This window comes from Ischnura elegans, chromosome 10, assembly GCF_921293095.1.
Source record: "Ischnura elegans chromosome 10, ioIscEleg1.1, whole genome shotgun sequence".
Classification (NCBI taxonomy): Eukaryota; Metazoa; Arthropoda; class Insecta; order Odonata; family Coenagrionidae; genus Ischnura; species Ischnura elegans.
In genome coordinates this window covers 103063972-103077724 of record NC_060255.1, presented here as the reverse complement: position 1 = coordinate 103077724, position 13753 = coordinate 103063972, and the positions used below count along the sequence as shown (strand labels likewise).

The 13753-nt window shown below is 38.9% G+C and overlaps 1 protein-coding gene across 1 annotated transcript in view; it reads right to left on the bottom strand.

Annotated features, from left to right (window-relative positions):
* Positions 1–13753, bottom strand: part of LOC124166563 (rRNA 2'-O-methyltransferase fibrillarin) — a 44714-nt gene that overhangs the window by 14795 nt on the left and 16166 nt on the right. The window contains exon 3 of the mRNA XM_046544126.1: positions 6036–6178. Coding sequence (XP_046400082.1) covers positions 6036–6178 — 143 coding nt within the window. The remainder of the gene's footprint in view (positions 1–6035; positions 6179–13753) is intronic.

Here is a 13753-nt window from a genome sequence, read left to right as displayed (position 1 = left end):
GTAACTGCTGTTGGTCCTGGGCGTGCTGACCTTTTTTTCAAGTTCTTTTCATCCACCTTCACCTCTAATCAACTTTTGGATACCTCTGTTCTTGATATTAAATGTGTTAGTTCCCACTCTCTCTCCTCACTTTCCACTTCTCCCGATGAATGTCTAAAATTGCTGTCATCCCTTAAAACTAACCGTGCAACTGGTTCAGATCAGCTGGCCGCAATGTTCCTAAAAAATGCAGCCCCTTCCTTGGCTTTACCCCTATCCATCATTTTTAATAGATGTTTTTCAACGGCATATTTTCCGTCAGTGTGGAAAATTGGCAGCATTTTCCCACTCTTCAAATCCGGAAAGAAATCTTCTGTAGAATCATACCGTCCTATCTCAATTTTGCCAATTATATCGACTATTTTTGAGCGCATCATTCATCAACGTCTGTTGTCTTTCTCTCTTCCCTTAATATCTGACGAACAGCATGGTTTCCTTCCCGGATCATCTACAGTAACAAATCTGTCCATTTTGCACAAATATTGCATTGACGCTTTCGAGACTTCATCACAGCTGGATGTATGCTACATTGATTTTGCCAAAGCTTTTGACAAAATTAACCATCAATTACTGCTCTTCAAATTAGAGAATCGGTATAATGTCCATGGTAATTTCCTTTCTATCTTATCTTCTTTCCTTCAGAACCGGCAACAATACACAATAGTAAATGGGTCGCGTTCTTTGATGGCACCGGTTACATCTGGAGTTCCACAAGGGAGTGTCCTCGGGCCTTTACTGTTTGCATTATACATAGATGATCTAGTTAACATTATCTCCTCCACCAATTGCAAAATATTATTATACGCAGATGACTGCAAAATTTTTAAACAGATTGATTCCCCGAATGACTGCCTTGCTCTGCAGAAGGCTCTTGATGCCATAGACCAATGGTCTGAGATTTGGAGTCTAAAAATTAATCCAGCCAAGTCTACCATTCTACCATTCACCCTACGCAAGTCTATCCTGAGTATAAATTACCGATTATCTGGACATCATATTCCTTCGGTCACCTCTCAGAAGGATTTAGGGGTTATTTTTGACTCTAAGCTGCTCTTTCGTGAGCACATTAAATCCATTTCCACCCGCGCTATGTCTTTGGTGGGTATGATGTATCGCCATAGTGAGGTGTTGGATTTAATTGCTCTACGCACCTTCTTCCTTTCCTGTGTCTCTCCGGTCCTAGAATACTGCAGCCAAATCTGGTCTTCGGCCCCACCTTCTTCATTAAAGCTCCTGGAACATCCATTGAATTTTTTCCTTTCTGTTGTCCGCTACCGCCACTTGCCTTTTCGTAACTTCTCCCTCAATAAGATTAGATCCTCTCTTGGCATTTCTACTTTAGCTGATCGCCGTATCCTCAATGACCGGAGACTCTTTTTAAATATCATCAATGGCAAATACAGGTCATCAGACCTTCTTTCTTTTTTTCCGCTTCGTGTTCCTTCGCGCACGACGAGGTCGAGTGACCTATTTCATTGTTTCACCCCCCGCCTTTCTGTTTCTAAACGTTCTTTACTATTCAGACTTCCTTCTTCCATTAACTCATATGCCAAATGTGTTCCAAATTTTGATCCTTTTTTTCATCCCACACCCAACTTGCACCATCACTATCGTAATTTTCCCCCTATTCCTCGCCCCACCTGATGACTATTCTTTGTTATTATTTGTAATTACTGTTGAATTTTTTTTTGTTTTTGTTGGTTACGTTGCTTAATGTTATTTAATTATTTCTCCTGTTATTGTAGTCCTCTGTAATTGGCCTCGTGCTGTTTTTGGACTAAATAAATAAATAAATAAATAAATAAATTCTAATTTAACCAGAAGTCCTTCACTTGATACCCATGAAAATGTATTATGATTTGAAACTAATGCCCATTTTTTCGTTTTATGAGGCTTAGTTGATAATGATGAAACTGCGAGCGAAATTGTAGTAAAATCCAAGGGTCTAAGGATTGACGAAAGACGAATAGGAAAGTGGGAAGATGAGAATATAATTATCGCATTTTTATTCAGCAAAATATCAAAATATGCGGTGTTGCGTAATTCCTTTCCTCATTCATGCATCCTGTTGCCTCTTTCAAAAATTATAGATCCCTGAATCAATGACATAGTGTGCGATATATGATATTCTGTTTAAGTTTAAAATAATGAGAGACACAGAACTAGTCCTAAAATATTTTATCTATTTTTAAGTTTCCATGTCGGTTACCTCCTTTCAAATAGCTTACCATAGATAATACGGAGCACACCGTACTCGGGAAATCAGAATTTTCCAGCGTATAGATCACTTTTTTAAGTGAGGTATTTACATAACCGCGCAACTACCTTCATGTCGCCAGTGAAGAATAAAAAATGATTAACAGTCCGGAACAATTTTCCCTCTTCATAATTTTTACGCATTAAAAAAGCATTTTCCCATGAAATTTTAGCATTAGTAGATTGAATCTACCATGCATAGCTTCTCTGTCGGCATTCTTCCGCGAATTCAGCACCGGGACCTTTGACTCACAAGCAGTGTGACTCATCTTCACGTAATATTTTGCTTCCCCATATCTGATATCAACACCGGACACTTCTTGTTATTTGGTTTAATGGAGCTAAGCCATTCCTGAGTTTAAAAGGACTACTTTATCACTCACGTCTTGAATTTGACGTCAATGATTACATGACAATTGACAACGCGAGTTATTCTCCGAAGGCATTAACTCTCGTTCCGTTAAAAATAAACGCTTTGCACTCAGAGGAGTTAAGCTAATAGCTATTCAAGTTCCAACCAAGTTTCATTTAAACCCACTGACAATGAGATACAAGTTGAGTCAGCTCTGATAAGTGCGCCGCACAATCAACATTCTCTCACCTCCATTCGTCCCGCAGATGTGGGGTTAGACCACAGAATGAGACAATTGGGTAGTTTCCTTCATCAAAGAAAACGAAAGGCATTGATTGCGATTCGTTACCTACCATTAGTGTATTCATAATATAAAAATTATTTAGTTTTAGAAATACCGGTTTAGACGAATGGCAATGGTCCATTTTTATCCTCATTTGAAAACTGCCCGATTGGCACCCACGCGATGCCACTCCACGTGACGTCACAGGGACCTAGTTTCTATACAAGTAGATAGGAGTTTTACATCGTCTGAGATTACCAATGCATGCATGAGCCAAAGACCTCAGGGAAACATGTCTTAATAATCACTTATTAAAACTGGCTAAGGTCGGAAAGTTTTCTTCGTTTGATAAGGCATTAATAATCCTTATTTAAGCCAAGCGCTACCAGCTAGCATGGTACTCTGCTACCCGCTAGCAGCCTGCGTCGTATCAGCGCTCAAGCCTCCCTCAAGTTCACCTCACAGGGCAGCAGTGGGAACGAGAAATACGTCACACGGAGAGATTTCCCGGCATTCATACTTACCCGTCGCGTTTTCGCTCGCTTGAAATTTTTCAATTTTCATTTAACAGCGAAAAATAGATATAGTCATTTAAAAATCTAAATGCGTGAAATACGTACTCTAGGGGTAATAATCATTCTATTTAGGCAATAAAAAAATAATAGGAAACCACCCTATTCATGCTGCTTTTACCATCCTGTTGAATCACCATCGACTTATGTCCATACTAGAAGTACGACTATCTTTTTTGGATCACCTTGGAAGCCAAAATTTTGGCACGGGAGAATTTTTAACGGCTCAATTTGCTGGGGCGACGGAAAACATTCCGTTAGGGAATGATATTCCATGGTTCATAATTCCGGATTAACGACCATCTACTGTAAATCAATAAATATGTTATAAACAGCGTCAATCAATGAGTCGAATAATAAACTAAAGATGTTAATATCTCCGGCGATCAACGTCTGACTTCATCAAAAGTAGTTCGCATACACGGCGATTGCCGTATCTTTTAGTTTTCGATACCCTTCTATGGGAAATTTGAACTAAGGGCGATATTCGCGTTCGTGAAGGAGCCTGAAATATTACTAAGAGGACGCAGGGGGAAGCAATAATTAGATTCCAGATGTTTTAAGTTTCACGCTCAACAGAACGTCATTTCAACCATTCCAGAGTTCATTTTTGAACTCATTCAGACGAATAAATAACTTCATATTGCTCCAGTCGGGATTTTCAAAACAAGTTGAAAGACAACTGCGTAAAATCAAGATTAGTGGCCTCTTTGGGGCTGGGGTTATGCTGTGCAAAATCGATAAACTGCTTAAATCAAGAATAGATGTTAAATCGAAGTTTCACCATTGCAATTCCCTATGCTTTCCGGCCGGACTTGAGTGCCACTGCGTAAAAACGAGACTTGATGTAAAATCAAAGTGCGTAAAGTCGAAGTTTTACTGTATATAATTGTACCACTGCATTATTGATATGTATAGCTAACTTTCCTTGAAAGGTAGTCGTAATTCTTTCTAATTTAATATTAGGGTGTAAATCATTTTAGGAATCTTGAAGGTTTGTCAGCCTCTTTTGCACAAGAAATTTTCTGTATTTTTGCTTGAAACACAGGATGATGCCTTGGTCAAGGGGCTGAAGGTGACTAGTTGTGTTTACTGGAAAGAATTCCACCCGAATGTTCCTTAGGTAACTGGTATTGATGGGATGATCAGCGCATTGATCGATAAAGAGTAAAATCTTTCTATTTTGTCCTCCTAGTTTGGCATCAAACCCACGCAAAAAGGTTTTGAAAATAGAGGTCGTCATCCACGCTGAAGGGTAAACTGTGTATTGACAGGGGAAGGTTCGAATGTTCTTGAAACGCCTTGGGTGTTTAGATTTTCCAATAACAAGGGGCATCAGCTTGTCCATCCCACTCTCATTACAGCACAACAAAACAGTCAGCCTCTCTTTGTTTAATTTTCCACCGTGGCATTTTTCTCCTTTAAATTCGTACGTTCGATCTGGTATTAAATGAAAAAATAAACCACTCTCCTCAGCATTGTAAATGTCATTGGGGCTTTAGCCTTCTAGTAACTTTGGCAGGCTTCTATTTTTCTAAGTTTCAACGACATCAAGGTTAAAACTGGCTGCCTCACCTTGCACACATCTGTAAACTAATCCATGTCTCTTTTTAGAACCATCGATCCAGCCATTAGAGGCATGGAAATTCTCAATGCCCATTTTAATAGCCACATGCTTTGCCTTTTATTTAATAATGGAACCAGCAAACAGCACATTCGAACTTCGCACTTGTCTGCACCATGGAAGAAGAACATCTTCCCATTCTGGAAATTTCCCATCACGAATCTTTAGCTTTCTGTCACACTGACTTGGATTTTTTCACGTTTTCTTACAATCAAGCTTCATGTGGATTCAGGAATGTTTAATCTTAGCACTAATTCCACTTGCTTTACGTGTTTATTTCGGTTCACTTCTTCGAGAAATTCAATCTTTTCTGAAGCTGTAATCTGCTTCACTATTTGTTTCCTTCCCATTTCAATTATGATTTAACTGCCCTCACTATGATAACATGTTAGAATTAAAATTGAAAAAAAAATGCACCCAGACCACTGACAAATTCATAACAACGGATTCATTGGCGTTGATATAATATGACCGTCCACAGTCACATTCCAGGAAGCGATGTTTTTAAATTCATTGATTTTATAATCCATTTAGAAATATCCTCCACATACCATGTTTTAAATTACTTTCCCTTTTTTAGGTGTTCTAAAGGGTGTACACATTAAGTTGATGAAAATTTTTTGTGACACATGACACCTATTAGCGACATTATATTAGATTTTTTACTCATAGAAAGCTTTTCCAACCAAAACAGACTAAAACCCAAAATCCAGGCTAAAAGATAGCTGCTCCTCATTTAGTGTTTTTCTGTAATTAAAACTTTTCCCTTTCTGTTAAACCTTTAATCAGGATTCTACTCCATTCAAAATCTAAGGCAATTTATGATGATTTTCAATGGCGCACCAAGTAGCTGAACTTTTTTTCAAAGCCCATGAAATCAGATTTTGCCAATGTAAAACGAGAATTTACCTCAACAGAAATCCGCTTCTCTCCATACACAGACTCGCCAGGGACCATGTTCAATGTGACGAGGGCATCCTCCTTGCCACGTGCTATGAAAACACCAGGGTGCCTGTGCGGCTCAATAATCACAGTCTTCCCTCCCCTGAGGCCTAAAAGAAGTGAAAAACACACACAGTTAGGAATTGATCGCTTTAAGGTGTCTCACACAAAATCTGAGAGGAAAAAAGGCAATGATATGCCAACAGTAAGATGTGACAGACAGCCACTCATTGGTCATTCATTGGTTTGCAACAACCACATCGCATATTCATTTTAACAAAACATTTCATCTGTTCAACCAAATACAGTAGAATCCTGATTTAAGGTTTTTCAGGGGGGACAAACTTAAAAACACTAAATGCGGAAAAACACTAAATGCGGACCTGCCATTTTTTTCAGGCTTTAGGGTCTGTAATGATTGAAATGGCTTTTTATGAATAAAAAGTATTATTTTACGTAACTAAAAGGTGCTGCATGCAGCAAAAAATTCATTGATTAAGTGTTTTCAGCCCTATGAAGGTTGGATAATACTTTTCAGGAATCAGCTAAAAAAAATGGGTAGTAAAAATAAGTAATGAGAGGATGACAAAAGGGTAGTTTCCTTCATCCAAGAAAACGAAAAGCATTGATTGCGATTCGTTACCCACCATTAGTGTATTCAAAATGTACAAATTATTTCGTTTTAGAAATAGCGGTTCAGACGAATGGCAATGGTCCATTTTTATCCTCATTTGAAAAGGGCCAGATTGGCGCCTATGCGATGCCACTCCACGTGACGTCACAGGGACTTAGTTTCTATACGAGAAGATGGGAGTTATACATCATCTGAGGTTACCAATGCATGCATGAGGCGTAGAGCTCAGGGAAACATGTCTTAATAATCACTTATTAAAACTGGCTAAGGTCGGAAAGTTTTCTTCATTTGATAAGGTATTAATAATCCTTATTTAAGACAAGCGCTACCAGCCAGCAGGGTACTCAGCTACCCGCTAGCAGCCTGCGTCGTATCAGTGCTAAGCCTCGCCTCAAGGTCACCTCACAGGGGGGCAGCGGAAACCAGAAATAAGTCTCACGGAGAGATTTCCCGGCATTCATACTTACGCGTCGCATTTTCGTGCGCTTGAAAATTTTCACTTTTCATTTAATCGCGAAAAATAGATATCGTCATTTAAAAATCTAAATGCGTGAAATACGTACTCCAGGTGTAATAATCTTTCGATTTTGGCAATAAAAAATAATAGGAAACCACCCTATTGTTTTAAAGAAATATTTTAAGAAAATTTTAATATGCATCAACTGAAAAGCATTCCCACACGGAATATTATTATGGACATTAGTGATTCCATTTTTACGTACATTTCAGTGGTCTCGATGAAATTTTAAATTTTTTTCTGTAAAAGTGACATGTAGGTGACTATAGCATTTAATAATATAATAAGAAAAGATGTAAGTAGGTACTCGAAAAATCGTCATTGCATCTATAGAGATGAGTGAAATAAAGGGACAGCAGAAGATCGCTAATCCCGAAATCTAAACTACCGAATATCTAGTAAAAGGGAGATTTTCTGGAATTATACCAACTTAGCGTTTTCTGTTGCCTCGGCGAAACGAGGGATTTATGAGCCTTTAAAAAGCCTCCCGTGCGCACATTTTGGATTTCGAGGTCATCCAAAAAAGGAGAATCTTATTTCTAGTATGCGTACAAGTCGATGGTGATTCAACTCGATGATGGCACCAGATTCGTTGTCATATATCCGCGGCCTCATGCAGGTCGAATGGAACCAGGAGAAGTTCTTTACGCGGCGCGCTGATCACCTTGACTCCGACTCACCTTGTTTCTCTGCAGCTTTTAATGAAATTTGGTTGGACCTTGAATAACGATTAGCTAAACTTTAAGTTAAGTGAAAAGGTTTAATCTTCAACAAAACTGGAGTTCATCAGAAAAATTGTCAGTGCCTCTGGAGTTTGGCAATTTCGTCAGGGTTATGATGTCGAAGTCAACCACCAAGGGATACCTGCCGGATTTTCGTATTTTTCCGCGCTCATCTATTCTACCGTGAGTATGCGGTGATTTTTTTTCCAGTATGAGCGATTTATTTTGAGTCATGGACCGTGATAGTTCGTCAAAACTCCGATTGTCATTCTCTTTTGACATTAATTAGCACCAGATAGATATTTTTGAATCGACATCGATATCAATCAGCCGCATGTCGGTAAATTGGCTCCGGGATATGTTAATTACGATGTAAAATAATGTTGTTCCGCATGGAAAGAATGCTCTAACTCATGGTCATGACAGGGGAAACGCTTCCTCTGCTCTTTCGCTGTTCCTCCGTGGAAACTGACCTTGGAATGGATTACAGAAAGAATCTTCTAGTGAACTGCGCACTTGATATTGGGCCTCCTCTTTTGAAAAGAGAAAGTAGCCGACTGGAAAAATATTGGGCTCATAATCGACTGCTCGTAGGGAGTAGAGTTAAAAGGGGCATAAGCCATCAATTGAAAACAATAGGTACGAGAAAACATTATTGTAGCGGCCCTCGGAGGATAACTCGACGTGTCATCAGTCGTCACGTATCATCGAAGTCAAGTTCAAGAAGTGAAGGATAAGGTAGTTCGAGGTTATTAAAGGATGACTTTGCTCCATTAGATCGGATCTGATACAAAAAGTGCCTGGTCTTTGGATCAGAAGGGGAGCGAAACATTACGAGAAGACAAATCACCCAGCTTGCGAGTTGAAGGTCGCAGCGCTGCGCTCGCAGAAGAAAGCAGTTGAAGAAGCGTTCCCCGGTAGATTCTATCGACTCTTGGTAAACTTTCATGAGACTGTTCTTGTTGATGAGCATAAATTCGAAGATTTGGATGAACCGTCATGAAAAAACGTTAAATCGAGCAAAAAAATCTTGGGCGGGACAAATTTTTACGACCATAAATGCGGAAAAACGCAAAATGCGGAAACACTAAATACGGATAATTTTTACATTGTCCTAATAGGGAATGAATCGGGACCCAAAAAAATAAACGCTAAATGCGGAAAAACGTTAAATGCGAAGACGTTAAATCCGGATCCGACTGTATGTATTCATACCAAATATGTATGTAACCATAGTGACTTGAACCATTTACACTATGTGCTACCCACATCTCATTTTTCCACAACATTGTGCGTGTGTATATATTAGCGTTTCCACATAACTGTCATACTAGGGTTCAAAAATTCAATTTGAGGTAAATGAACCGTTCAAAGTCCTGACATGGTGTAAATATTCCAAATTTTAATGATCCGTACCTCTTTCTCCCCATACTCCAACCATTTTTTACAAAAACGCTGTGGAATTGAGCTCTCGTATCATATGAGCAAATGATTCTGTCTACAGAGCCATTCTATTACCGAAGATTTCGCAACTAAGATAAGATTTTTCTATGAAATTTTCCAATTAACCATTCTCCCCAATCATGACTGTGTCTTACCAATCCATTTCATCAATACTTGAAAGTCACATGTTCACGCAGAGGAATGTAACGCAACAGTGCGTCGTTTTGGTGTCAGTCAGTGACGATTGACATACATTTTTTCCGCTGACCAAAATCGAGGGATGCGGGAGATAAATCGTTTTGTATCCAAATCAAGTCCATCCCAAGGATGAAAGATCAGAATTAAAAAATTCCCCAGCATTCACCGTTTTTGTTCCTGAGGGCCGTCACCGACTGACATTTTAACCTTTGGTATTGCTCAAATTTCAAATTTTGGTGCATGCGCTTCATTGGCCTCAACTGGTACACTAAATTCGTGGCATAATATGTTCCTCGAGTAATAATGTTATATGAGTTTTATTGTTCTAGGTAAATTGTTTGTTTATGCAGCGGAGTATTTTATTTTGGCCCTGGCTATGCAACTGTTATGTTTCTTTTATATAAATTCCTGTGTTCAATATAGATATATTTTGCAATGCTCATTCCATGAAAAAGAAAAGTTAACACGCATCAAATCACATGTGTCAGTCAGTGACGCTTCATTTTTATGGCCAAAGAGAGGAAACCATTACCTACACAAAGTCACGATTTTGCATGCATTTGGGCACCACTTAGAACTATTTAACGTATTTCGTGGATATTCTTTATCTTGCATAATTTCAGAGCAATGCAAATTCATTTTTGTCAGTCAGTGACGACGACTTTGAAGTTTAAAATCTCCGGTTCTACAGGGGTCACAGGGTGGTACCAAAGCCAGTGTATGCTTTCACTAACTTTTGGTGGAATCCTCCAGAAAGTTCCTAAATTGATTTGTATTACGTCAAAGGGGAAATATATGAACAAAAACTGGGTGTAACGGTCAGTCAGTGACGCGTAGAAACGCTCATATGTGCATGTGTGTCAGGTCAGAAGCGTCAGGTCATTTGAACATTCAACTTTTGCCGCCAATCCGTCCACCAGTAGTAAACACAATGGTGCAGATGCGTTCCAATTGTCTGTTTCACTTTGTGCTAGCCTGTTTCAATCTCTTGCGATGTGAGCAAGGTGATTGGAGAGCACCCCTCGACTAGTCACGGCGTAATGTCCAAGTGCGACGAAATCTTAGATTCCTTTGGGCCGCATTCAACATAATGCGAGGCCACGGCAATAATTGCACATTTGCGATATGAATTATAAATTATAGATTATAGACAACTTTTCTCTTAATTTGCAATTGGTAAACCACTTAAGGGCGGGTCAACAATTTCCTTGCCACAGCACACAGTTACGATGATGAGCAGTTCTGTAGTCATTTTCGGCTGAGACACATAACTGCATATCGGTCGATAGGTTGTCTCAAAGTGGCTCAAAGGCATCATAAATGCCCAAAATCAGATGGCCATGAGGAAATCAAATCGCAGCAGTTGAGCAGGGTTTTGAGGACATTCATGGGTGTATAGGAGAAATTGATGGGACCCATATTGCCATTAAAAAACTCAAGGAAAATGTAATGGATTACTGTAAAAGGAAAATATTTTTTTATATAATTCATCAGGGTATGGTAGACAACAAAATGAGATTCACGAATGGAGTGTGTGGAGATCCAGGAACAATCCATGATGCTAGAGTCTTCAGGAGGCCGGAGATTTTCAGGTTGGCAGAGGAGGAAGTTGAAGAATTGTTTCCTAGTGATAAAGTTATCATTGGAGATTGCGCCAACCCTTCCCTGCAGTGGCTTCTTCCTCCTTTTAAGGATAATGGCACCCTCTCCCCCCAACAATTGAAATTTAATTTTCTACATTCTTCTACAAGAATGGTTGTTGAGAAAGTGTTTAGTCTCCTCAAAGGTCACTTGTGATGTTTGAAATACAGTAGAACTTGTTTAGTACGTTTCTGAAGGGACCACAAAAAATGAACGTACTAACCAGGAAAACGTGCTAACGAGGAAAGTAAATAATAGCAGTCGGGGTAATTGCAATCCTTCGAAAAGTCGTCATAATTACAATTACTATCGGTAGTTCTCGTTAAATCGCCTTCCTGAATTCTTTTCACCTTAAAAATCAAGAAAATGAGCGCTACATTGAAAAACAATACCATGTGAATAAAAATCACAATGTTTCATAGATTTCCCGAAGACAATTACATGAAAACGGCGTCTATCTCCCATGATTTATCCTATATATATTTATAGAAAGAGGACAAGTAAAGCTAAGTCATTTCTTCTTTCTCAAAGCGTACTCGAATAATACATAAAACAAACCCTGATTATGACGACTGGTTGTTTTTAAAAATCATAAAAATTGGACAAAATTACATTAACCTTAAATTACCACAACAGCCGTACACATTCGCTTCTGGAATGAAACCATATCGATTGTTATATCGATCGATATATCGATTAATAACACGCAAGATTATTAGATTACGACGTAATTACAAGTAGATTTTATATTATAAAGTTGAAATTTACTTTAGAAATGTGTATAATGTCGTCTGCTTACGTGCCGAGATAACGTATTTTTAAGCTAAGCTTCGCGTGGAGATCCAGAGCATCGCCTGCTCCCGCAGCAGTAGTCAAGCAAATACGCACGTACTACATAGCCTCCACGTCGAGTTTATGGAGTATGTGCAGTACTGCTTTAGATAAAGTGGGAATTGGATAAGACTCATTTCTTCATCATGATAACTCGTGCTACAGCAACAATTGCCCACTCGCGAAATTAGTGCGCAGTGGGCACTCAGAGGCAATAGAAAGCGAGGAGCTAGGGGTGGGGAAAATCAGGGCTTCTCATTGGCTGTAGTTTAGTTAGTCAGACATTCCTGATAAATTGCCGCATTTTATTATTCATCACGTCACAAGAATTGAGAAATGCGTTTGGATAAATCGCGGTCGAAGAAAGAGATGTGGAATGTATGCAAGAATGTCAATGGCTACTAATAATAAATTAAATCATGAATTCGGAGGTTTACAACCCTTAAGAAGATACTAGAGAACAAATTGCGGGTTGCGTCACGGCAAGCAATTGAGCATACTAACCAGGAAAGTGCAATTTTTTCAAACGTACTAACTAGTGATGGGTCGGTTTGATTCCTCGATTCTCGACCAAGAACTGGAATCGAAAACGAGTACTTGCCAAAGTGAAAAATCGATTCCGATTCCAGCAGTACTTCAAACCACAAATTTATATACGACTGCGTTTCCAACAGTCATTCGAATTTTCGCACCACGTAATCGTAATAACAAAACACATATCTTGGAATGTGCGAGTACTCGAAAATTCGAGTCGTGTCGAGTAGTTGGTACTCGACTTAAGCGTTTCGAGTAGCATTACGAATGTCGAGTCGAGTAGTTAAGGTTACAGAGCTTTCAAGGCTAGTAGGTCCAGCAATCTGCCGACAAGAAGCGCTACAGTAAACTCTTGATTTTACGAAGTCAGTGGGACCAGAAAATTGGCACTTCGTAAAATCGAGTTTCGTAAATTCAAACCTTTTTCATAAGTCACGAAAAAAATGTTCGCTTTTGTTTCTTCCGCCGTTTCATGTCTTCAGTGGTCTTATTTAAATGTTTTCGGTGGTTATTCTCGGTATAATTCATAGAAAAGGCTTTTTGCTATCGATTTATGATGTGAAAAATCGTTAAATACCACCATAAAATTCCCATTTCTTGTTCATACTTCAACATCAACGATCGCTAAAGAAATTCCCGACCAGTTTAGAAAACGTAATCAAATAATGAATTGCAATGTTTATTATAAGAATTTACAGTAATAAATTTGTGGTTAGGAGCCAATAGCTACTATTAAGTATGCAAAAGATAGATATTTGTTTCTGACACCCACGGAATTTTAGCGGCAGCCGGCCTAACCGCCATTTATGTCGCCCTCTATCGCTCAGTGACGAGAAAAAAAGAAAAACAAGGGTCTTAGCCCGTTTCCAAAATAACCTTCGTAAGTTAATATTTCGAGTTACTTCGTATTTTCAGCAGAATGTGCTCTATTTTCACTGAGACTCAATTACGATCATAAAAAACGTAGGATGTGATTATCTTCTGGCGAATATTTGAAGTAAATTCTGTTTGAGTTCTCCGTCCGACTACTGTGTTCCATCATCTTCGCAGAACGTTGCCATAAAAGACTTAATTCTTCATCAGGACTGTATTCTTCATACCGGGTGTGAGGTGACCTGTTCATATTGTATATTTCTCTCCTTTTATGCCGACAGGAGCAAGGTTC